The sequence below is a fragment of the Panulirus ornatus genome, chromosome 58, assembly GCF_036320965.1.
Source record: "Panulirus ornatus isolate Po-2019 chromosome 58, ASM3632096v1, whole genome shotgun sequence".
In the NCBI taxonomy this organism is placed as follows: domain Eukaryota; kingdom Metazoa; phylum Arthropoda; class Malacostraca; order Decapoda; family Palinuridae; genus Panulirus; species Panulirus ornatus.
This window is the reverse complement of record NC_092281.1, coordinates 12,229,130-12,255,821: the sequence shown is the minus strand read 5'-3', so window position 1 is coordinate 12,255,821 and position 26,692 is coordinate 12,229,130. Positions and strand designations below refer to the sequence as shown.

At 53.0% G+C, this 26,692-nt stretch overlaps 1 protein-coding gene across 1 annotated transcript in view; it reads right to left on the bottom strand.

Annotated features, from left to right (window-relative positions):
* LOC139766514 (uncharacterized) overlaps nucleotides 1-26,692 on the bottom strand; it is a 151,197-nt gene that overhangs the window by 15,687 nt on the left and 108,818 nt on the right. The window contains exon 2 of the mRNA XM_071695240.1: nucleotides 5,350-5,453. Coding sequence (XP_071551341.1) covers nucleotides 5,350-5,453 — 104 coding nt within the window. The remainder of the gene's footprint in view (nucleotides 1-5,349; nucleotides 5,454-26,692) is intronic.

The following is a 26,692-nucleotide window of genomic DNA, read 5'->3' as shown; positions in this document are numbered from 1 at the left end:
CATAAGGACCAACCCATGTCCAGCTCCCTCTCCATGTGGACAAAGATATAACAACAAAGACATAATAAGAGAGAGAGAGAGAGAGAGAGAGAGAGAGAGAGAGAGAGAGAGACACACACACACACGCATTGCCAATGGCTGCACAGGTCATGACATAATGTATTCAGCAAGAGGAGGGGTCCCTGCACAGTGGGGGCCAGGCCCAGGGAGACGGAGGCAGCCAGCCAAACACGTCTGACTGCTGGCGGCTATAAATATTGAAGCAACAAGTTGAGAACACAACCCCAGACAAAGCTGGAGTACCACCACCCCACACGGCCACCCGCCCACCACATCCCCTGCCACACAACCACGTATGTTTACCTTTCCTGGAGCCAACCAGACACGGGATGGCTTCTCCTCTCCTTAAGCCTCTGGCTGCTGCTGCTGGCTACCCCCCGCTCCATGGCTGACTATGGCTGGCGAAGTATTCCACCAGTTCACGAGGACCTCACTGTTTGCCAGCCTCCTCTAGACTCGTACTTGGCTAACAACTCGATATATTTTAGATGACAGCTGAAGAAGGACTTTAATGACCTTAATGTAAATGATTTCGATTATATGCAGGGATCTCTTCTTGTTTTTTCCCTTGAGATTAGCGGGTAGTTTACATCCTCCCTCAGTGGAGCCACAGGTGGATATTATATAAAAAAACAATATGTCTTCCATCCATCCTTTCCCATAAGTTGTCCACATCATTATACGAAAATGTTTTGCACTCCCTGACGTTCCTTCTTATACAAGTTCCTGCCGGATGATGTGCCGGGGGAAGGGGGTTGGGTTGGGGTGGTTGGAGGAGGATGGAAAGGTAGCTATAGTGTACTATGTACGACATAGAATGTACTAGTGTGTACAGAGGGTTGGCTGGATACGATGTTGCAGTACTGAAAACCCCCCCAGCAGACGGGGATGTGTGGTGATGTTATGTGTCGGTCCAGGAAGGGACGATCAGCCAAGAATTGTTCACTGTATGTGTCGACGGATGACAGGAGCCTCTCTCAGAGATCTGAGGTTCTGTGGGAAGCGAGTGTGTGTGTGTGTTCCATCTTCATACAACTGTGCGCACGTCTTGGATATGTCAATACTTTGGGACTCACCTGACGGTCTTGTAGTTGCTGTCATATATTCTCTCCTGCTTTTTTCTGAACGCTGTTACCAATTGGCTCGAGTTGTTGATGTTGGTCTGCTGGATTTCCGAGGGTCGAGGTCTTCGTCATTCGTGCCGACTCGTAGAGACTGATTCAGCGTGTATGGGTCCCAGGCGGAGTGGGTCCGGATGGGCATAAGATCAGATCCCTTTACCACGTATAACATTTGCCTCCCAGGAAGGTGGCAGAATCTCTCCAGGCTACTCTGGGCCTCTCTACCTTGTGGGGTTCTCTGTCTAATTAAGGCTCGTCGTGGTATCTTAAGGTACGCTATCTTGTATACCTTTTCATGACTATGTTGCAAAGGTTTAGTCTCTTTTCATGACTATGTTGCAAAGGTTTAGTCTCTTTTCATGACTATGTTGCAAAGGTTTAGTCTCTTTAGCCACGAATTAGTGAATGTGTTTATGTTTTGTGTATTTCGAAGGCAATGGGTGGAGGTGTATCAAGGTGGGCACGTCAGGGAAGTGTGTTGTCATACACTATATGAATGGTGTTGTCTACATAAGAGATGTTCATAATAAGTCTTGATCACTAGTGATGGGGCGTTGTGTACAGAGTAGGTTAGGGAATACTGTTGGTGATACGATGTGTACATGTACAAGGCTACTAATCCTGTACTATCCTGTCAGTATGTACAGTGGTGGATGGGGAGGAGCCTTCTACTTTACTATCCTGCCTCAAAATGCGCCTTTTTCCCACGTCTTCACTCAGACGTTCCCATGTCCTCTCTCAAGACATTCCTCACGTCCACACTCAGCACACCTTGCTCTGTGTCACACCTCGCCTCGATCACACTTGCTATGCCACACCTGGTCTGTGTCAGACCTGCTCTGGACCTCCAGATGGCTGACCACAGAGTTACAAATTTCTGGCCGATCTATAATATGGAGTGTAGCCTCCACTACCAGGAAGATGATGACAGACGACCTGAATATTATACTGTCACACACCAGTTCTTGACGGGCCCGGCTTGACAGGGTCTTACTCATCACCGTGTCAACAACGTCTGTCAAGCATCAGGTCTTGACTGGCGCAAGGTGGCAGCGAGTCTTGCAATCACGGCCAAAGTCTCTTCAAACACAGGGATGTGTATATCTGTACCGCAACTCAACATGTGCCGGGTGGATTCCATCTGGATTCGGAGGGATGAGGTGGTAACACGTCACCCAGGTTCACCAAGAAGACGTCGCTGCTTCGTCGGAAGAATCGAATTTCCATGACTGTTGAAGTTAGTGGAAATCGTGTCGCCGTCGTGCAATGAGCGGGGCCCATAATGATGGCTGCCCATCACTGAACACTCTGAACAGGTGATGGTGATAATGGATGCGATGGGGAACTGTACCCATAACGGTCTGTACCGGCTAGAATGGACTCCTTGCGGTAGAGATGCCGTACTGCAACTCCGGGAAGAGGGATACCGAGTGGTATAGGAGGTGACGGTGGCGGGGTTGGGGCATTTGTTTCTCTCCGAACTGCTGACGACTGTATGCCAAAGGTACAACAACCAGTCATACCATTACGTGTGTCTCATTAAATTCTCTTCTAATCGAACCAAAACAGTTTACACATGTCACGTCGCTGCGGCCAGTGCCTAACCCAACCCCACCACAGATACCTATCACAAACAGCAATCCCGTGACGTAATCTATGTACTAAACACTTCCCCTTATGATGTAAAGGTTATTAGGAAGATGTCTGGCTGTCTAACTATGTGTCCGTCTTTCCCTCAAGAGATGACAGTAATGGCTTGTGACTGGACCTTGTGAGGGGGACATGATGGTTGTGACTGACCCTTGTGTGGGGACATGATGGTCGTGACTGAACCTTGTGTAGGGGGACATGATGGTCGTGACTGAACCTTGTGTGGGGATATGATTCGAGACTGAACCTTGTGTGGGGGATATGATGGTCGTGACTGAACCTTGTGTGGGGGATATGAAGTCGTGATTAAACCTTGTGTGGGGGACATGATGGTCGTAACTGAACCTTGTGTGGGGATATGATTCGTGACTGAACCTTGTGTGGGGGATATGATGGTCGTGACTGAACCTTGTGTGGGGGATATGATGGTCGTGACTGAACCTTGTGTGGGGGACATGATGGTATCAGTGTGGTGGACGAATGGAATACGCTGAAAGAGGATGTGGTACATGAAGACATCATACTTAAAAGTTTACAAGAGGTTTGGGTGATAATAAGAGAACGTTCGATAGATGGAAGCCAACGAGCGTAAAACTGCCCCCGCGGTACAAAGAGGTCATTAGAGAGATAATCCAACACGAAAAAAAAAAAAGAACCGCAAATAAAAACACCCACACACCCGCACAAACAGAGAAAGAGCCGGCGGACAGGAGCGAGGGCAGATGGTTGAGATAGTGTCCGGAGGAGGAGGAGACGAACAGAAGAACCCGTCTGGAGGAGGAGTACCCACTTCCCTGGCTCGAGCCAGGGTCCTGCACGCCTCCTCTAGCCATCCTACCACCACCACACACACACACACACACATATATCTCACAGCCACGGAAGGTCCCGAGGCTGTGTAACATCAAATAAATTAGTAAATAAAGTAAAATGATTCTCTAATGCCCCATCTTCATCGGCATAGAAAACGGGGCGAGGTGAGGCAGGTGGGGAATTACCGAGGGCGTGGCGGGCTAGCAAGACGAGGAGCAGCCATAATTAGCCATGGTAACCCTCGTTAATAACGTATAAATTACAGGACGAACCAGCAGCCGTAAGGAGCAGGACGGTTGCCTGCCGAGCCAGCCAGTAACTGTGGCGGGGGTGTGGGCGTCGTCGAGTGGCAGGTGGCACGGCTCGCACAGCACCAGTCGACCCAGGTGTGCTGGGCCGCGCGCCCTCCCAGCTTGTGGGTATTACCATCACCACAGGGGTTGGCAAGGCGGGGTTGGGGGCAGGGCAGAGGAGGAGGAAGAGAGGGGGTTACTTGATGTCTCAATCAAACCAACGAGGGGGTAAATCTATCCATGACCCGGCGATGTATATGGCTAGCGATTCCCACCACCAGCCTGGGAGGTGGAAGACCTGGGGAGTTGTGTTAGAGAGAGAGAGAGAGAGAGAGAGAGAGAGAGAGAGAGAGAGAGAGAGAGAGAGAGTGGGTGCAAGTCCCTCTCGAGGGGAGGAAATAACGAGGGGTGATCACCGTACGAGCCAGGGGTGGACATCCCACTGGGAGCGTCGGCAGCTACACCCCCCAACACCTCATAGGCTACACTTGCTGTGGCTGGAGGCCTGGTGTGGGAGACGGAGGAGGTACACAAGATGTGGCTTGGGGGATGTAGGCAGGTACACAGGGTGTGGCTAGGGGAGGTGAGCAGTACACAGGAAAGTATACAAGAAACCGAGGGTAAAACAGATAAACAGTACAGTAATGGTATTAAACAAGGAATCATGTATGAGACAGCAGACATACAAACGATGGTAAACACATAATCATGCTAACGTTGTTACATTTATCAAAAAATTCATAAATGAACATGAAATTGTTACTTATATCAACAACATTAATAAAGAAGAAATTGTTACCCTTATCCACAATACCATCAATAAACAAGAAGAAATTGTTCCCTTCATCAACAAACTCATCAGTAACAATTGTTACATATATCAACATCAATAAACATGAGGACACTGATTTATAAAACAAAGGAGGATTAAGTATATGCATGCTGCATGGAAAACAGTTTATATATACATATGGATTTGCATTAAGAAAAAAAAAAAGACCCGGCGATGGCAACACTAGTGGCTGTCACATGCGCATGCGTCAGATTTACAGATGTAAACAAATGGAGTTCGAGGGGCTAAGATTGTCTACATGAGTCTTAAAAGAGTTATGATTAGAGTTATGATTTGCTTATTCTACGTCTAATTCTTTAAAGTATAACAGACAACAATACTGTTACCATGAAATAGGGATAAAGGAGACAAAGTTTGATCATGAGCAGAAAATATCAAGCGTGAAGACGGAATGAAAATAGTATTTTGAGGACACACATATGTGGTCTTCCACAAGTGAGGTGGTGTGGTACAAACGAGAGAGAGAGAGAGAGAGAGAGAGAGAGAGAGAGAGAGAGAGAGAGAGAGAGAGAGAGAGAGAGAGAGGTGGGTTATGGTGGTGGCAGGTATGTGGACTTACACTGGTGTAGAGCTTGCCTCTCTTGTTCATACAGAGGTAGAGTCCGGTAGCTTCGCTCCTCATCTCTATGACTCCCTGGCGGATGGGTCGCACATACAGCAGGGCTGTGGGCAAGAGAGACACTTGTTAGTTAGTCACTTCTTCCTCTTCCTCAACACCTGACTCACTATACACTCAGAAACACCGACTTTCACCATACACTCAGCAACACCTGACTTTAAATCATTCTAGTCTCTCCACATACTCATAGGACCCAACTCAGAAGTTCCTTAAGATCCTGTAGGCATGCAACAGTTCTCTCTCTCTCTCTCTCTCTCTCTCTCTCTCTCTCTCTCTCTCTCTCTCTCTCTCTCTCTCTCTCGACATCACATGTTATATAAACATTTAAAAGTTGTAGGAAAGAAATAAAACATGAAAGGAGTGCCTGATAAACAAGAGATTGAAAGAGGACAACATATGACCCATTTCTAACGGAGATGCGTCTTGCAGGATCGGATGACAAATAAAGACAATACAGAAAGACTTGGAAGTAATTCATAAGTGGGCGAAAGAGAAGCTAATGTCATGTAATGAAGGTAAACTTGAACTAAGTAATGGAAGGATTAACAATATAATGATGACTGCCTGCAAAGGACCAACAGGGAAAAGAGAAAGTGAAGGATGCATCAAAGATCAAAGACTCACCATGAGTGAAAAACTTGAATTCGCAGACCATACTGATAAGACAACACTATCGAGACACATAATGAGAGGTATGATATCAAGAACTTTTATGAAGAGACAGAAAAACGGATGATGAAAAAATGTTCAACTCATAATGTAAGAAGCAACACATTGCTGTGCTATATGGTCACCATGCAAATAAGATGAAATGAATGACCAATAGACACTAGAGGAACACATTATCAAGTAGCATTAGCATGAATGGGATGCGAACCATGGCACGTCTGAATCATCATGAAAGACTAAAAGAACTACAAGTGTCCAGTCGTGAAAGACGAGAAACATAATCTACATGTGGCCTCAACATGGACAGAAGCAAGTGTACAAAAATATAATGCCTGACATATGGGAAAAATACACCGATTAAATCTAGTGTATCTGCAAATACATTGGAAAGACACGGAACTTAAATAATTTGTCCTCCCGTATGGATATTATAAATACTCTTCACTGTTCTACCCAGTTTGGGATCACCTTCGACACTCTCACAGGACAGTTGGACACCACATGAAGGAAACACCGGGTCAGCCTCTAACACTGGTCAACATAACAGCTGTCTCACTCAGGGGTAGGGCAACACCTGGCCACAAAGGCGATGCTTATTACACGTCAGATGCTAACCCGGCTACAGGGGGGGAAACCCTCGTCGCTGTTACTGCTAAGTAGGTACACTCTCTCTCTCTCTCTCTCTCTCTCTCTCTCTCTCTCTCTCTCTCTCTCTCTCTCTCTCTCTCTCTCTCTCTCTCTCTCTCCCTCCTTGATACCTGTCATGCCAGAGCCCTGGCCTGTACCAAGAACCAAGATGTGTGTGTGTGGTGGGTGGTGTCTTGAGCGCTGCCAGCAGGCAAAGCCACACACACACACACACACACACACACACACACCGAGCGAGACGCCCATGATGAAGTTGTGAGTCCGTGAGGATGTGAGTGAGAGGGCGGTGGGTTGCCTCATGATGCCACCATATAAGGCGGCAGATTTGATCTAAAACTCTGGTGGGTTTGGTTATCAGTCTGGTGGATTATACCCCCAGCCCGGCCAGACTTGTTCCCAGACACACACATGATATGCCCCCGCCACACCAACACGTCATTCTCCCGCACCTAAACTACTTTCTCTTCTTACTGTAGAGACAAAAAGTTAGGAGGTGGAGAGGGTGGTATACATGGGTGGCCAGGTGGAGGGACCTGGTGAAGAGGGTGGTACGTGGGTGGCCAGGTGGAGGGACCTGGTGAAGAGGGTGGTACATGGGTGGCCAGGTGGAGGATCCTGGTGAAAAGGGTGGTACGTGGGTGGCCAGGTGGAGGATCCTGGTGAAGAGGGTGGTACGTGGGTGGCCAGGTGGAGGGTCCTGGTGAAGAGGGTGGTACATGGGTGGCCAGGTGGAGGGTCCTGGTGAAGAGGGTGGTACATGGGTGGCCAGGTGGAGGGTCCTGGTGAAGAGACTGGTACATGAGTAGCCAGTTGGAGGGACCTGGTGAAGAGGGTGGTACGTGGGTGGCCAGTTGGAGGGACCTGGTGAAGAGGGTGGTACATGGGTGGCCAGGTGGAGGATCCTGGTACACTAGTGGTGGGTGTGCGTCACCTCCCACACTGGTGAACACCAACACAGTGTGACCACCATCATCATCCCCACCTGGCAACACTTCAACCCAACCCTCCCAGGTGCGACCACTTCACAAAGGCGACCCAGGAACGTATGACCTCCTGGCTCAGCCAACACATTATGACCAAGATCACTATGGAGGGCAGCTGCTCATGACGACACCTGACGGTCAAAATACCAACTAAATGTGAGGACTGGTATGGTAATAAAATGGTAAAAAAAGGAATTTAGTAGACACGTAATACATTCGCAATGTTGATCCTAAGATTCGCTACATTTAAGACAAGTTCAACAGATAAACAGAACAACATGACACTTTAATATGGACCACAATGCGACGTGAACATACAGCTAAGAGCCAGATATACTGTGAGGAATAGGACCTCCCATAACACACACACACACACCTGCCTCACAACACCTGCTCTCACGAGACAGTCTGGGGGAAAATTCTCGTCTCGTCCCGTCCCGAGACGACACCTGCCTCACAACCTCTGCTCACAACACCTGCTCTCACGAGACAGTCTGGGGGAAAATTCTCGTCTCGTCCCGTCCCGAGACGACACCTGCCTCACAACCTCTGCTCACAACACCTGCTCTCACGAGACAGTCTGGGGGAAAATTCCTCGTCTCGTCCCGTCCCGAGACGACGTCCTCTCCGACCGGGACATCGAGTGTGGTCGAGTGGCACTCGAGGCCATATACCTAGTGGGAGGACCCATCTCTCCATTACCCCCATCACTCCTGTGTCTCGTATCCCCCCCGACGGGAGGCTGGCAAGTGCATGTAGGAGGAACAGTGAGCGTCACATCTTTCATGGACCTCGCCGGGTGGTTGTTTCGTGTGAATTACGTCCATAATTACCAGTGGACACTGTCAGGATGACTGGCAGGGCAGGTGGTGCAGAGCCTGAGGTGGTGGTATCTGATATCCACCTGGCGGTGGCGGCCCAACCCCGTGTGGGTACCATGAGCAACACTCGTCAACACTGACCAGACACCATCCCCTGGGGCAGGTGTGGCCTGCATGACACCCCTGGGGCAGGTGTGGCCTGCATGACCCCCCTGAGGCAAGTGTGGCCTCCATGACCCCCCTGAGGCAAGTGTGGCCTGCATGACCCCCCTGAGGCAAGTGTGGCCTGCATGACACCCCTGAGGCAGGTATGGCCTGCATGACACCCCCGAGGCAAGTGTGGCCTGCATGACACCCCTGAGGCAAGTGTGGCCTGCATGACACCCCTGAGGCAGGTGTGGCCTGCATGACACCCCTGAGGCAAGTGTGGCCTGCATGACACCCCTGAGGCAAGTGTGGCCTGCATGACACCCCTGAGGCAGGTGTGGCCTCCATGACACCCCTGGGGCAAGTGTGGCCTGCATGACACCCCTGAGGCAAGTGTGGCCTGCATGACACCCCTGAGGCAGGTGTGGCCTGCATGACCCCCCTGAGGCAAGTGTGGCCTGCACGACACCCCTGAGGCAAGTGTGGCCTGCATGACCCCCCTGAGGCAAGTGTGGCCTGCATGACACCCCTGAGGCAAGTGTGGCCTGCACGACACCCCTGAGGCAAGTGTGGCCTGCATGACACCCCTGAGGCAAGTGTGGCCTGCACGACACCCATGAGGCAAGTGTGGCCTGCATGACACCCCTGAGGCAGGTATGGCCTGCATGACACCCCTGAGGCAAGTGTGGCTTGCATGACCCCCCTGAGGCAAGTGTGGCCTGCATGACACCCCTGGGGCAGGTGTGGCCTGCATGACACCCCTGGAGCAGGTATGGCCTGCATGACACCCCTGAGGCAAGTGTGGCCTGCATGACCCCCCTGGGGCAGGTGTGGCCTGCATGACACCCCTGAGGCAAGTGTGGCCTGCATGACACCCCTGAGGCAAGTGTGGCCTGCATGACACCCCTGAGGCAAGTGTGGCCTCCATGACACCCCTGGGGCAGGTGTGGCCTGCACGACACCCCTGAGGCAAGTGTGGCCTGCATGACACCCACTGAGGCAAGTGTGGCCTGCATGACAGCCACCACCACAAGGTCATGTTGTTTTAATAATTAGACGACGGAGGGAGTCGTCAGACATGATGGGAATCAGTGTGGCCCCCCACTGGTCACACCTCACACTCGCCAGGGAGGAGAGCTCACCCTGCATCATATTACACGACACATCTACCGTACTGTACCGTACCGACGCTCACGTTAATATATACACCGTGATGATGATGATGATGATGAGGCAGGACCAAACCATAATGGATTGAGGCAGGACCAAACCATAATGGATTGAGGCAGGACCAAACCATAATGGATTGAGGAAGGACCAAACCATAATGGATTGAGGCAGGACCAAACCATAATGGATTGAGGCAGGACCAAGCCATAATGGATTCACAGATGAGCGAGGAGGGACACTTTCCTTTACTTTATCAGTACCTCTGGAGTCATCAGGTCACACAGGCGGTACAGAATGACCCAGGGAGGGACTTATTATACTGGTGGTACTTACTTATGGGCCTTATATTGGTGGTACTTACTTATAAGCCTTATCATCCTGGTGGTACTTACTTATGAGCCTTATCATACTGGTGGTACTTACTTCTGAGCCTTATCATCCTGGTGGTACTTACTTATGAGCCTTATCATCCTGGTGGTACTTACTTATGAGCCTTATCATACTGGTGGTACTTACTTCTGAGCCTTATCATCCTGGTGGTACTTACTTATGAGCCTTATCATCCTGGTGGTACTTACTTATGAGCCTTATCATACTGGTGGTACTTACTTCTGAGCCTTATCATACTGGTGGTACTTACTTCTGAGCCTTATCATCCTGGTGGTACTTACTTATGAGCCTTATCATACTGGTGGTACTTACTTCTGAGCCTTATCATCCTGGTGGTACTTACTTATGAGCCTTATCATCCTGGTGGTACTTACTTATGAGCCTTATCATCCTGGTGGTACTTACTTATGAGCCTTATCATCCTGGTGGTACTTACTTATGAGCCTTATCATCCTGGTGGTACTTACTTATGAGCCTTATCATACTGGTGGTACTTACTTATAAGACTTATAATACTGGTGGTACTTACTTCTGAGCCTTATCATCCTGGTGGTACTTACTTATGAGCCTTATCATCCTGGTGGTACTAACTTATGAGCCTTATCATCCTGGTGGTACTTACTTATGAGCCTTATCATCCTGGTGGTACTTACTTATGAGCCTTATCATACTGGTGGTACTTACTTATAAGACTTATAATACTGGTGGTACTTACTTCTGAGCCTTATCATCCTGGTGGTACTTACTTATGAGCCTTATCATCCTGGTGGTACTTACTTATGAGCCTTACCATCCTGGTGGTACTTACTTATGAGCCTTATCATACTGGTGGTACTTACTTATAAGACTTATAATACTGGTGGTACTTACTTCTGAGCCTTATCATCCTGGTGGTACTTACTTATGAGCCTTATCATCCTGGTGGTACTAACTTATGAGCCTTATCATCCTGGTGGTACTTACTTATAAGACTTATAATACTGGTGATACTTACATCTCTAGCACATCTTAAGGACAGGGAACCTACAACACTAATATTTAGGGCCACCTGGCGTCTACCCACACCGACAGATGGCATTCCCGTGTGGCCCCTTGGCCCACCTGTCCCGCCATCCACAAGACAGTGGTACGAGGCCTTACCCTCGTGTCTCACCAGCTGAGCCTGGTAAGGTCCACCTGGGTACATGAGACTCAGTGTGTGACATGAAGGCAAACACGTGCCCCACATGGCCCATCTACCTCTACAACCTTCAGTGTAGGGCAGCGCCCTGTCAGCCCACGCCCTCATTAGTGCCACCACGATGGACCAATGGGTCGTCCTGACTCGGTGACAGGTCAGGTCAGGTCAGGTCAGTTCGCGCTCCCCACCTCAACCTCGGTTGATGAGGTCAGCGAGGCATCCACCACACGGAGACGGATGATGGGGATAGACAACGTACGTCCGTCTATCCATGGTGAGAGAGAGAGAGAGAGAGAGAGAGAGAGAGAGAGAGAGAGAGAGAGAGAGAGAGAGAGAGAGAGAGAGAGAGAGAGCTACACACACACACGACCTGGTTATTTGCAGGGTCGTTCATCTGCTGGCGGTCGTCCCCGGGCGACATCGCCCACCAAGGTGCACACGACTCACACATCGCCCCCTCAGTATCTGGGGTCGTTCGCTCTTCATCCAGCGCCGCGAACACGACGGTACGACCCTTGGGCATGATGGCACGACCCTTCGGGTATAATGGCCAGGTCAAAGGTCAACCCATGACACATAAAGGTGGTACCGACGTGCAGAAGGGTTGCACCGGTCGTGCTCAAGGGCTGTACCATCGTCTCCAAGGGTTGCACCGTCGTGTTCAAAGTCAAACCGTCGAGCTGTACCGTCGTGCTCGAGCTGTACCGTCCTGCTCGAGCTGTACCGTCGTGCTCGAGCTGTACCGTCCTGCTCGAGCTGTACCGTTGTGCTCGAGCTGTACCGTCGTGCTCGAGCTGTACCGTCCTGCTCGAGCTGTACCGTTGTGCTCCAGCTGTACCGTCGTGCTCGAGCTGTACCGTCGTGCTCGAGCTGTACCGTCGTGCTCGAGCTGTACCGTCCTGCTCGAGCTGTACCGTCCTGCTCATGGGGTTGTTTCTGCAGGTCAAGTCTACGGGAATCAAGAGACCCACTTCACTATGGTTGATGGCAAGGGTGACACGCCTTTCTTTTGCAACGTTCAATATAAAATAACTTCATCACAACGGCTGCTATAAACTTTCCTGCTTAATACCGTGGTATACAATGTGTGTCTGCTACACTTCTTGTGGCTCTCTTTCGAAGACCTTCAGACTTTTGTCCACCACAGGGTTCAACCCTAGGGTTCTGGGTGTTGAGTGTCGCTAGCAAAGTCCTCCGCCCATGTATGCTTCCCTTCATCATCATCATTGTGGCTAGAGTCATGGCGTCTGACCCGTTATGCATCACCAGGATGGTGGAGGCTGGGTGCAGACGACCCTCCCTGTTCATCCTACGAGGAGAAGGTTTGTCTGTACGTCTCCTGCAAAATGATGGCTCAACTTGGCCTCCTCCACCTCCTCCACTCCTCCCTCATTGCCAGGTGCCCGAGCTACAGCTGGGAAGCACCCGTTCTTAGAGTCTGTGAAGGGGCGTGGCAGTCCTGGTCACTCCTCGCTTCTCTTACGACCCGAGCATCATCCACACACACACACACACACACACACACACACACACACATATACACGCACATATACATTTCCATACACCAGGAATAACAGCGGGCCTTCTGGGACGCCCCTGGTGTGTGTGTGTGTGTGTGTGTGTGTGTGTGTGTGTGTGTGTGTGTGTGCGCGGGGCACCAGAGATAAGATGTTATCAGTGGACGTGATCATGCCCACAACAAGGTCGAGCGGGTGTTCCATAAGAGGTATGTGATAGCTGGCGTGGGTGGGTGGGGGCTATTTACGACCTCTGACCCGTGTTGCCCCACAACTCCTCCGGCCTGCCCGCCCGCCCACTGCCCCGCCCCGGTGCCCCGCCCCGCCTGTCACAGGTGGCGGCCCCAGGGTTGGTGCTTGGATGGACAGAGGTGTGTGTCATCATGTGGCTGTGGCTCAGAAAGGCACCAGCTGCCCACTGACCACGCAACTGGTGATTACACCGACCAGCTGGCAGCCCCACTCTTACCCACCCACTCATGGCCCACCCACTCACCCACCAACCCACCCCATCATGCATGACCCAACCTCACCCACGACACAGAACACACCAGTGAACACGTTGCACCAGCAATGCATGTACGGGTTTCCCCTCCCTAACACAACCTCCCCAGGTGGTGCACTACCCATCCCAGGTGGTGCACTACCCATCCCAGGTGGTGCACTACCTATCCCAGGTGGTGCACTACCCATCCCAGGTGGTGTACTATCCATCCTAGCAAGTACCTGACTGAGGCATAACCCCCCCCCCCCCCGGTACTTTCCTACCCCAGCTGGCCTCAGCAAGAGAGAGCTACAAGAGAGGCCAGCTCCTCCACCAGGATGCAGCCAATACCTCCCCCAGGATGTAGCCAATACCTCCCCCAGGATGTAGCCAATACCTCCCCCAGGATGTAGCCAATACCTCCCCCAGGATGTAGCCAATACCTCCCCCAGGATGCAGCCAATACCTCCCCCAGGATGCAGCCAATACCTCCCCCAGGATGTAGCCAATACCTCCCCCAGGATGTAGCCAATACCTCCCCCAGGATGCAGCCAATACCTCCCCCAGGATGCAGCCAATACCTCCCCCAGGATGTAGCCAATACCTCCCCCAGGATGTAGCCAATACCTCCCCCAGGATGTAGCCAATACCTCCCCCAGGATGTAGCCAATACCTCCCCCAGGATGTAGCCAATACCTCCCCCAGGATGCAGCCAATACCTCCCCCAGGATGCAGCCAATACCTCCCCCAGGATGTAGCCAATACCTCCCCCAGGATGTAGCCAATACCTCCCCCAGGATGTAGCCAATACCTCCCCCAGGATGCAGCCAATACCTCCCCCAGGATGCAGCCAATACCTCCCCCAGGATGTAGCCAATACCTCCCCCAGGATGCAGCCAATACCTCCCCCAGGATGTAGCCAATACCTCCCCCAGGATGCAGCCAATACCTCCCCCAGGATGCAGCCAATACCTCCCCCAGGATGCAGCCAATACCTCCCCCAGGATGTAGCCAATACCTCCCCCAGGATGCAGCCAATACCTCCCCCAGGATGCAGCCAATACCTCCCCCAGGATGTAGCCAATACCTCCCCCAGGATGCAGCCAATACCTCCACCAGGATGCAGCCAATACCTCCCCCAGGATGCAGCCAATACCTCCCCCAGGATGCAGCCAATACCTCCCCCAGGATGCAGCCAATACCTCCCCCAGGATGCAGCCAATACCTCCACCAGGATGCAGCCAATACCTCCCCCAGGATGCAGCCAATACCTCCCCCAGGATGTAGCCAATACCTCCCCCAGGATGTAGCCAATACCTCCCCCAGGATGCAGCCAATACCTCCCCCAGGATGTAGCCAATACCTCCCCCAGGATGCAGCCAATACCTCCCCCAGGATGCAGCCAATACCTCCCCCAGGATGTAGCCAATACCTCCCCCAGGATGTAGCCAATACCTCCCCCAGGATGTAGCCAATACCTCCCCCAGGATGTAGCCAATACCTCCCCCAGGATGTAGCCAATACCTCCCCCAGGATGCAGCCAATACCTCCCCCAGGATGCAGCCAATACCTCCCCCAGGATGTAGCCAATACCTCCCCCAGGATGTAGCCAATACCTCCCCCAGGATGTAGCCAATACCTCCCCCAGGATGTAGCCAATACCTCCCCCAGGATGTAGCCAATACCTCCCCCAGGATGTAGCCAATACCTCCCCCAGGATGCAGCCAATACCTCCCCCAGGATGTAGCCAATACCTCCCCCAGGATGCAGCCAATACCTCCCCCAGGATGCAGCCAATACCTCCCCCAGGATGTAGCCAATACCTCCCCCAGGATGTAGCCAATACCTCCCCCAGGATGTAGCCAATACCTCCCCCAGGATGTAGCCAATACCTCCCCCAGGATGTAGCCAATACCTCCCCCAGGATGCAGCCAGCCAATCGGTTATGGTCCGCCATAACTCCGTCGCCTCAGCCAATCGCTTCGAATCGCAGCACAAAATTGGCGGGTCGGCTAATCAGCTTCCCCGAGAGGTGGGCTGGAGAGAGAGAGAGAGAGAGAGAGAGAGAGAGAGAGAGAGAGAGAGAGAGAGAGAGAGAGAGAGAGAGAGAGAGAGAGAGAGAGAGAGAGAGAGAGACTCAGCCCCGGCTAGTCTCTTGGTCCGCTGGTCTCGCCCTGGCGTAATGCCCCTTGATCTCGTCCTGGTCTCTTGGTCCGTTGGTCTCGGACCTCTTGACTGGCCGGTCTCAGTAGCCTGGTATACGGTCTCTTTCTCCCCATCACTGGTCTCTTTACTCCCCAGTTTTCCCCCCAACAGACTCGATGTCTGTCCTCGTCACACACGCACCGTCCTCGTACCGGATCCCTTCCTTGTCCCGGGCCCCTGTCCTCAGCCCAGGCTCCGTCCTCGTCCTAGGTCCTGTTCTCTTCGTGAGACCCGTCCTCGTTCCATCCCTTGTTCTCGTTTCTGGCCCCGTCCTCGACCCCTAGCCCCGTCCTCGGCCCGAGCACTAGCCCCGTCCTCGGCCCCTAGCCCCGTCCCAGGCTCCATCATCGGGCGAGCATCGGCCACGTCCCAGATCCATCCCAGTTTCATGTCCTGTCCTTGTCTTGACCCCGTCCGTGCCCAGGCCCTGCTCTCGTGTGACTGACGTGTAATGTGACAGGGGTTGGGTGTGTGATAGGGGCAGGGTGTGTGACAGGGGTAGGGTGTGTGACAGGGGTTGGGTGTGTGACAGGGGTAGGGTGTGTGACAGGGGTAGGGTGTGTGACAGGGGTAGGGTGTGTGACAGGGGTAGGATGTGTGACAGGGGTTGGGTGTGTGACAGGGGAAGGGTGTGAGACTGGGGTTGGGTGTGTGATGACAGGGGAAGGGTGTGTGACAGGGGTTGGGTGTGTGATGACAGGGGTAGGGTGTGTGATGACAGGGGTAGGGTGTGTGATGACAGGGGTTGGGTGTGTGATGACAGGGGTTGGGTGTGTGATGACAGGGGTTGGGTGTGTGACAGGGGTTGGGTGTGTGACAGGGGTTGTGTGATGACAGGGGTTAGGTGTGTGACAGGGGAAGGGTGCGTGACAGGGGTTGGGTGTGTGATGACAGGTGTTGGGTGTGTGATGACATGGGTTGGGTGTGTGATGACAGGGGTCGGAGATGTGAAATAGGTAGGTGTGGGGCGGTGAAAACCCAGAGTGATGGCCTCATACCTAACCAGCTGAGGGAGATATCAAAGCTCCACCTGTGATGGACTGGGTCCTGCTGAAACTTCTCCATACGTGCGGAAGATGAGTACAGGTACCCTGGAATACATATACCTCCTGCGATGTTGTTCCAGACGTCGCTGGAGAAGAGTAAAGTGCAAAGGGAATGGGGTAAAGGGGAGACGTCATGCTTATCTTTAAGAGAGGAGACATGGAGGATAAGCTGAAGAGACCGGTTCCCCTGGAGAGCGTGGCATGTAAAGTGTGGGTGAAGATACACTGACAGGAAAGGGATGACTGACAGACTTGCACAGAATAAATGACCCAAGTTGGGCATAGATCACTGAGGTGTCTGGGAATGATCATGTGTAACGAACCCTATATATTTCTACGAGAGAGGGAACTCCTTTTAGACAAGAGAAAGCTGGTTGGGTCTTCTGCATCTGGATTGCCAGAAAGTATTTGACACTGTACCACACAGGAGGTTGGTAAAAAAAAAAAAACCGCCAATCTACAGACAGAAACGCTCCCTCAATGGACAGAAGATCATCTTACTGGAGGGGAACAAAGGACCCATGTCAGAAAGGACCTCTCGAAATAGACTGTAGTCGCAAGTGGCGTGTGGAGGAGAGAAGAGTGAGGGGCGACCCGATCACAACCTCTAAGTTTTTAAACCAATTTGATTACTACAGTGAAAGGTTCTTTGAAAGATGAGGGATAAAACAACAAGAGGACATAACATGAGTCCGGATGATTAAATCCCGAAAGCTGACAATACACAAATGTAAAAAAAAGTGGCATGATGGAAGAGATGGTTCAAGAGGTGGGGGGCCACATGAGTGTAGAACTCCCTCCCTGTACCGTACAAGAGATGGAGACCCACGTGTGTACAACTCCCTCCCCGTACTGTACAAGAGATGGAGCCCCACGTGTGTACAACTCCCTCCCCGTACTGTACAAGAGATGGAGACCCACGTGTGTACAACTCCCTACCCGTACTGTACAAGGGATGGAGCCACGTGTGTACAACTCCCTCCCCGTACTGTACAAGAGATGGAGACCCACGTGTGTACAACTCCCTACCCGTACTGTACAAGAGATGGAGACCCACGTGTGTACAACTCCCTCCCCGTACTGCATAAGAGATGGAGCCCCACGTGTGTGTACAACTCCCTCCCCGCACTGCATAAGAGATGGAGCCCCACGTGTGTACAACTCCCTCTCTATACAGGACTAACAGGTAATCACACGTACATTACATGTCTGGATCTTACTACCGTCCTGTACGTATGATGGTTTGGCAGGTCTAAACCCCCCACAGCTGGCTCCGAGGCCAAGATGTTGTGTTGCTCGTCTTCGTTCAGCCAGGTCGTCCATGTCTGCGACCCGCAAGCCCCCATGTCATGTTCATCAGGTTGGGTGGGTCTGGTACATCCTGAAGCTGGTGTTTCTCCCAGGCACTTGTCAGTCCACGGCAGACAAGTGCTCTTAAATGGCCCCGTGGAAGCCGTGGTGGTTGGTGGTCAGGCCTGCTAACGTGTGAGGATGGCTCATATGATCATCGCTGGTTCACTGAAACCATGGGTTTCACGACCACACTCAGCCTCTTCTGGTAGCCATCCCTGAAGGTGTCTTTTGAGATTCTTTTGATACATGGGAGATTGTGAGGGTCAGACTACCTGTGGTTCTCGAGAGGGAGGTCTGGTCATGTGTTGGGTCAGTAGTCACTTAATACATGACAGGTCACAAGGGCTAGTAGAAGGAGCAGCAGGTCACCCACTCGGATTCAGCCGGTACCAGGTCAGGTCACCAAGTTAACCCCTACCAGGCACCATCAGCAGGTCAGGTCACCAAGTCAACCCTTGCAGGCACCATCAGCAGGTCAGGTCACCAGGTCGACCCCTGCAGGCACTATCAGCAGGTCAGGTCACCAGGTCAGTCCCTGCAGGCACTATCAGCAGGTCAGGTCACCAGGTCGACCCCTGCAGGCACTATCAGCAGGTTAGGTCACCAGGTCGACCCCTGTAAGCACTATCAGCAGGTCAGGTCACCAGGTCGACCCCTGCAGGCACCATCAGCAGGTCAGGTCACCACGTTAATCCCTACCGGCACCATCATTAGGTCAGGTCACTAGGTCAGTCCCTACCGGCACCATCATTAGGTCAGGTCACCAGGTCAACCCCTGCTGGCACCATCAGCAGGTCAGGTCAGCAGGTCAACCCCTCGGCTGCCACCCTCATCAACAGGATCAGGTCACCATGTAGGCCCCCCCAGCCATACCCCAGCAGGTCACCCCCCCATCACCAGGCTCACACGCAGGAATGTCTGGGCCGCGCGCCAGGATCGGCCCTAGTCGTAGTCTCCTCCCCCCCCAAAGTGGTCAGGTTCCGCCCCAGCCCCGAGGCCCCGCCCCCGCCCCTGGCACAGTCATGGCCGCCTCTGGGATGCCAGACGGAGGCGCGGACGGTCGTCAGGAGGTGGTGGCGGACAGAGGTGGGGTGGGCGAGGGAGTTCGTCGGGGACAGAGGGCCAGGTGGGTGGCTGGGTGGGTACCTGTGGTGGTGGTGGTAGTGACCCACGTAGGGGGGGGAGGGGGGGACTCCAGGCGTGTGTGGTAGTCCCCCCCCTTTCACGGACCCCCCCCCGCCCCCCCCCCCGCCCCCCCATGGGACTCGCTGCACCACACCAGCTGGGCGGGACGTCACCGGCCAGGCCCCCCCCCCCCCCCCCCCTCCAGCTGCCGCTCAACACAGCACCACCCACCCAGCTGGCTGGCCCACCTCCCCACGGACCATACCACGCCCTCATCAGTGACACAAAAATTCAACACCTGGGATGTGCCCGGCCGCCCTCCTCCAGCGCCCCCAGGCCAGGCGATCCCGTCCCGCCGCCACGCGGGCGTGAGCGCCGCCCCCAACAGACAAACGGAACACACGACGACCCGGGTAATTTTCATTCAGTGTTGAAGGAGGTGGGAGGAGGAGGAGGTTGATGATGAGGAGGAGGAGGAGGAGGAGGAGGAGGAGGAGGAGGAGGAGGCCGGGAGGGGTCAGCACCACCGACACCTGTGCACACCAACACCTGACCCACATTGTAAACACTGCTGCTCCTCCTCCTCCTCCTGCATGACCGACCATCCCCATCATCTCGCATCCCCAACACTTGCATCAGCACCTCCCTAGCCTCCTCCTCCTCCTGCATGACCGACCATCTCCATCATCTCGCATCCCCAACACTTGCATCAGCACCTCCCTAGCCTCCTCCTCCTCCTGCATGACCGACCATCCCCATCATCTCGCATCAGCACTTGCATCAGCACCTCCCTAGCCTCCTCCTCCTCCTCCTGCATGACCGACCATCTCTATCATCTCGCATCCCCAACACTGGCATCAGCACCTCCCTAGCCTCCTCCTCCTCCTGCATGACCGACCATCCCCATCATCTCGCATCAGCACTTGCATCAGCACCTCCCTAGCCTCCTCCTCCTCCTCCTGCATGACCGACCATCCCCATCATCTCGCATCCCCAACACTTGCATCACCACCTCCCTAGCCTCCTCCTCCTCCTGCATGACCGACCATCCCCATCATCTCGCATCAGCACTTGCATCAGCACCTCCCTAGCCTCCTCCTCCTCCTCCTCCTGCATGACCGACCATCTCCATCATCTCGCATCCCCAACACTTGCATCACCACCTCCCTAGCCTCCTCCTCCTCCTGCATGACCGACCATCCCCATCATCTCGCATCAGCACTTGCATCAGCACCTCCCTAGCCTCCTCCTCCTCCTGCATGACCGACCATCCCCATCATCTCGCATCAGCACTTGCATCAGCACCTCCCTAGCCTCCTCCTCCTCCTCCTGCATGACCGACCATCTCTATCATCTCGCATCCCCAACACTGGCATCAGCACCTCCCTAGCCTCCTCCTCCTCCTGCATGACCGACCATCCCCATCATCTCGCATCAGCACTTGCATCAGCACCTCCCTAGCCTCCTCCTCCTCCTCCTGCATGACCGACCATCCCCATCATCTCGCATCCCCAACACTTGCATCACCACCTCCCTAGCCTCCTCCTCCTCCTGCATGACCGACCATCCCCATCATCTCGCATCAGCACTTGCATCAGCACCTCCCTAGCCTCCTCCTCCTCCTCCTCCTGCATGACCGACCATCTCCATCATCTCGCATCCCCAACACTTGCATCACCACCTCCCTAGCCTCCTCCTCCTCCTGCATGACCGACCATCCCCATCATCTCGCATCAGCACTTGCATCAGCACCTCCCTAGCCTCCTCCTCCTCCTCCTCCTCCTGCATGACCGACCATCTCCATCATCTCGCATCCCCAACACTTGCATCAGCACCTCCCTAGCCTCCTCCTCCTCCTGCATGACCGACCATCCCCATCATCTCGCATCAGCACTTGCATCAGCACCTCCCTAGCCTCCTCCTCCTCCTCCTGCATGACCGACCATCTCTATCATCTCGCATCCCCAACACTGGCATCACCACCTCCCTAGCCTCCTCCTCCTCCTGCATGACCGACCATCTCCATCATCTCGCATCCCCAGCACTTGCATCAGCACCTCCCTAGCCTCCTCCTCCTCCTCCTCCTGCATGACCGACCATCTCCATCATCTCGCATCCCCAACACTTGCATCACCACCTCCCTAGCCTCCTCCTCCTCCTCCTCCAGCATGACCATCCCCATCATCTCGCATCCCCAACACTTGCATCAGCACCTTCCTAGCCTCCTCCTCCTCCTGCATGACCGACCATCCCCATCATCTCGCATCAGCACTTGCCTGGCCTCACTCTTTAACTAACACAATGACCAATAATATAATACTGAAGGATACTGTGCATGTGTCCTTATGCGACACGCCAGGGATGTGTCCCCCGCCCATAGTGAAGGATACTGTGCATGTGTCCTTATGAGACACGCCAGGGATGTGTCCCCCGCCCATACTGAAGGATACTGTGCATGTGTCCTTATGAGACACGCCAGGGATGTGTCCCCCGCCCATACTGAAGGATACTGTGCATGTGTCCTTATGAGACACGCCAGGGATGTGTCCCCCGCCCATAGTGAAGGATACTGTGCATGTGCCCTTATGAGCCACGCCAGGGATGTGTCCCCCGCCCATACTGAAGGATACTGTGCATGTGTCCTTATGAGCCACGCAAGGGATGTGTCCCCCGCCCATACTGAAGGATACTTGGGTTCTCCATTGTCCCCCGGGGGCAGGCTGGGGTCGAGCAGGATGTAATGGTGCCACAGGTGGAGTCCTACCACACTAGAGGCTGTGGGTTCGACCGTCAATAGGATGATGATAACCTCGGGGTCAGAACACTCCGCTTCCCTCCACTGGTCAGGCTTTCCACCATGTGACTCATGTTGGCAGGATAAGCTTAGCATGGTACATCCACTGGAGTAGCTTGGTACAATAAGCTTAGCATAGTACATCCACTGATGCAGTATGGTACGATAAGCTTAGCATGGTACATCCACTGATGCAGTATGGTACGATAAGCTTAGCATGGTACATCCACTGATGCAGTATGGTACGATAAGCTTAGCATGGTACATCCACTGATGCAGTATGGTACGATAAGCTTAGCATGGTACATCCACTGGTGTAGCTTGGTACGATAAGCTTAGCATGGTACATCCACTGATGCAGTATGGTACGATAAGCTTAGCATGGTACATCCACTGGTGTAGCTTGGTACGATAAGCTTAGCATGGTACATCCACCGGTGCAGCTTGGTACAATAAGCTTAGCATGGTACATCCACTGGTGTAGCTTGGTACAATAAGCTTAGCATGGTACATCCACCGGTACAACTTGGTACAATAAGCTTAGCATGGTACATCCACTGATGCAGTATGGTACGATAAGCTTAGCATGGTACATCCACTGATGCAGTATGGTACGATAAGCTTAGCATGGTACATCCACTGGTGTAGCTTGGTACGATAAGCTTAGCATGGTACATCCACCGGTGCAGCTTGGTACAATAAGCTTAGCATGGTACATCCACTGGTGTAGCTTGGTACAATAAGCTTAGCATGGTACATCCACCGGTACAACTTGGTACAATAAGCTTAGCATGGTACATCCACCGGTGTAGCTTGGTACAATAAGCTTAGCATGGTACAATAAGCTTAGCATGGTACATCCACCGGTGTAGCTTGGTACAATAAGCTTAGCTTGGTACATCCACTGGTGTAGCTTGGTACGATAAGCTTAGCATGGTACATCCACCGATGCAGCATGGCACGATAAGCTTAGCATGGTACATCCACCGATGCAGCATGGCACGATAAGCTTAGCATGGTACATCCACCGATGCAGCATGGCACGATAAGCTTAGCATGGTACATCCACCGGTGCAGCATGGTACATCAAGCTGGTCGAGACGGCTGGTGTGGCTGTGAGACAGTTGACTGTGGCCCGTGATATCTCTGAATGTGGTCCATCATATCTCAAACTGTGGTCCATTATCATTCTAACTATGGTCTATGATATCTATGACTGTGGTCCAAGATAAATCTGACTGGTCCACGATAACTATGGCTGTGGTCCACGATAACTGTGGCTGTGGTCCATGATAACTGTGGCTGTGGTCCACGATGGCTGTGGCTGTGGTCCACGATAACTGTGGCTGTGGTCCACGATAACCGTGGCTGTGGTCCACGATAACTGTGGCTGTGGACCACAATACCCGTGGCTGTGGTCCACGATAACTGTGGCCCTGATGCATGATAACAGTGGCTGTGGTCCACGATAACCGTGGCTGTGGTCCACGATAACCGTGGCTGTGGTCCACGATAACCGTGGCCCTGATGCATGATAACCGTGACTGTGGTCCACGATAACTGTGGCTGTGGTCCACGATAACCGTGGCCCTGATGCATGATAACCGTGGCTGTGGTCCACGATAACTGTGGCTGTGGACCACGATAACCGTGGCCCTGATGCATGATAACCGTGGCTGTGGTCCACGATAACTGTGGCTGTGGACCACGATAACCGTGGCCCTGATGCATGATAACAGTGGCTGTGGTCCACGATAACCGTGGCTGTGGACCACGATAACCGTGGCCCTGATGCATGATAACAGTGGCTGTGGTCCACGATAACTGTGGCTGTGGACCACGATAACCGTGGCCCTGATGCATGATAACAGTGGCTGTGGTCCACGATAACTGTGGCTGTGGACCACGATAACCGTGGCCCTGATGCATGATAACCGTGGCTGTGGTCCACGATAACTGTGGCTGTGGACCACGATAACCGTGGCCCTGATGCATGATAACCGTGGCTGTGGTCCACGATAACCGTGGCTGTGGTCCACGATAACCGTGGCTGTGGTCCACGATAACTGTGGCCCTGATGCATGATAACAGTGGGTGTGAGCCACGATCGCTGGCCGTGCTTGGCGCAAGGCCGCAGGTCATGCACAACACAGTATGCGCGCCGCCCTAATGGCTCAATCTGCCTGCCCCGCCACCGCCACCGCCGCTAACATCTTTATTACAATAAATTATCTGAGATAATATGAATGGCCGGCGGCCCCAGGGGACGCGGTCGGTCGGTCGGCCCGGCTCAGAGGGCTTCGTCCGGTGCCGTTGTGGTTCGTCCCGGTGGCGGTGTGCGGGGCCAGGGCGGCGGGGCGCGGGGGAAGAGGGAGCCCGCCCCGCCCCGCCCCGCCCCGCCCCATGGGGTGACCCCTCTCACTCTCGGTAAGAGCTAAGAAGGAAGCACGTGTCATACAGTCATGCACAAAAAAAAATGAGAGAGAGAGAAGTTTCTTGAACATTACGGTCATATAACCTTGAGAATAACTGACCGTACACATGTACTACCATCGCATGTGTACCCGTAACAACCCAGGGTGTGGACCCCTGTACTGTCCTGGGTGGACAGTGTTTAATACATGTGAGATACGGTTAAACATAGCCTTTAATGATATCAATAATCATCAGTGGTTAAACTTATTCAAGAATGACAATAGAATGTGGACATATTTTTCATCATCTTGGCAGAGGAGTGGTTTAAGTCCTTCTTCCCCAGGGGATCCAGTGGTTCTTAATTGAATCAAAATAGGTTTTCCCCGATCATCCCCTCCTACAGGATATTCTCTCTACAAGCTGCTCCTTCATCAGGTGATGTGGTGGGTGGGGAGGAGCCTTCTGCTTTACTATCTAGTCTCCATCTACAGTGGTAGGTGGGGAGGAACCTTCTATTCTACTATCCTGTCTCCATCCATAGTGGTGGGTGGGGAGGAACCTTCTACTTTACCATCATGTCTCCATCTACAGCGGTGGGTGGGGAGGAACCTTCTATTTCACTATCCCGTCTCCATCTATATAGATTAGGAATGGGAAGTATTACTACTGTCCTCTGGCAGATAAAATCGACCATCAGGTCTCATACCTGGCTTTCACTGCCTCAGCTCTACTAGAGATGGTCGCTGACAAGTTTGCCCGCTGGAGGACAGTCTGTGCTCACTCTCCAACCCATAAAGCTGCTCTTTTCTAGCACCTTATCTTCCTCGACCTCACCCTCGCTCCCCCAACCCTTCCAACTGGACCTCTGGCCTTCTCTCGTATAGCATCCTTGAGCAAGGTCATCCCAGTGTACGAGAACACTCTTCATTGTTCTCGACTTTCTCTCTCCTCATTCATTCGTTCCTCTTCTCGTATCTGAACGTGTGTATCCTGTCCTCACTGTGCAGTATCTCCCAATGGGGCAGCAGTAATCTCTGGTTCACGTTATTAGCGCCAATGCGACATTTCTACCACTGCCATCTTTCCAACTCTCACTCTCTCGCTTCTCTGACTTTCAAAACACGACGTTCCATCCCTGATGGCTAGAACCATGTCTTACTTCACAACACACGGTGCGCATGGTAGAAGCTGCTCCTCTCAAGTTGAGGGTGACACAGTGGTCCCTGACAGCTCTTCCATATCTCCATGTCAGACTATCCACCTGTGTCCGCCTGCACATCATGGGCCGAGGGATGATGCCTTCAACCACTCCCCTCACAGCCAACCAAACCATCAACTCTTTTCAACCGTTCCTCTCCGTCTGCCGTGAGTTATGCTGCTTTCCTCCTCTCTCTCTCTCTCTCTCTCTCTCTCTCTCTCTCTCTCTCTCTCTCTCTCTGCTCCGCAGGTACGGTTGTGGTCACTGTCCTTAGGTGTGTGCGTGCGTTCCAGCTTCGAAGACCTGGACCGCGGTCGCATGGGCATCCCCATAGTTTAGGTGTCGAGATCAGCCACACGAGGACTGGCTGTTACAACAACTCCTTATCTCCTCTTTAAGTAAGGTTAAGGAATTCTCTTCTGTCTTTCCTTTTTTTTATATAAGCTCTTCTAGTGTCTTACTAACGGCCCAAAGGCTTCAAATCAATATACCTTTTGTCTTTTTCTTCCATAAATTCATGAGGGGGTACAGGAGCGCGTGGCTCTCCAGCCTAATGGGTGTGGCCGCCCCTCACCCAACACGGTAGCAGAAATTGAGGGAGGGGGAGAGAGAGAGAGAGAGAGAGAGAGAGAGAGAGAGAGAGAGAGAGAGAGAGAGAGAGAGAGAGAGAGAGAGAGAGAGAGACTGGCGCGGCTTGGGGCGGGCGACCTCCAGAGAGTGGGGCTCCTGGCAAGGTTAGTGTGGGCGCCTTCCACCACACCTGCTGCTCTCTCTGACGACACACTCACGCCACACACTCACCCGGACGTACTTACACTAGTGGGCCAGAGGTCAAGCAGACACTCGCACTCATCCAGACACCTTGCCGCTCGTGCGCTGCGCAGGACAACTAAATTTGGTGAATGGAATGAGTGAGTGTTGCGTCGGCGAGCGGTGGGGTGGGGTGGGGTTGGGTCGGGTTGGGTGGTGGGGGTATGGTTCGTCTGTGAGGGTGGCACCTGCCTGGTCGAGCCACCTGGGTCTGGGATGCCATGTGGCAGGCACCAGGGCCCCACCTGTGCCCTTCTGTCCTCGAGGGGGACTGCCCCTTCTCCACCCACTCCGTCGACGCCTCCAGCTTCCTCTACTACTCCCAAAT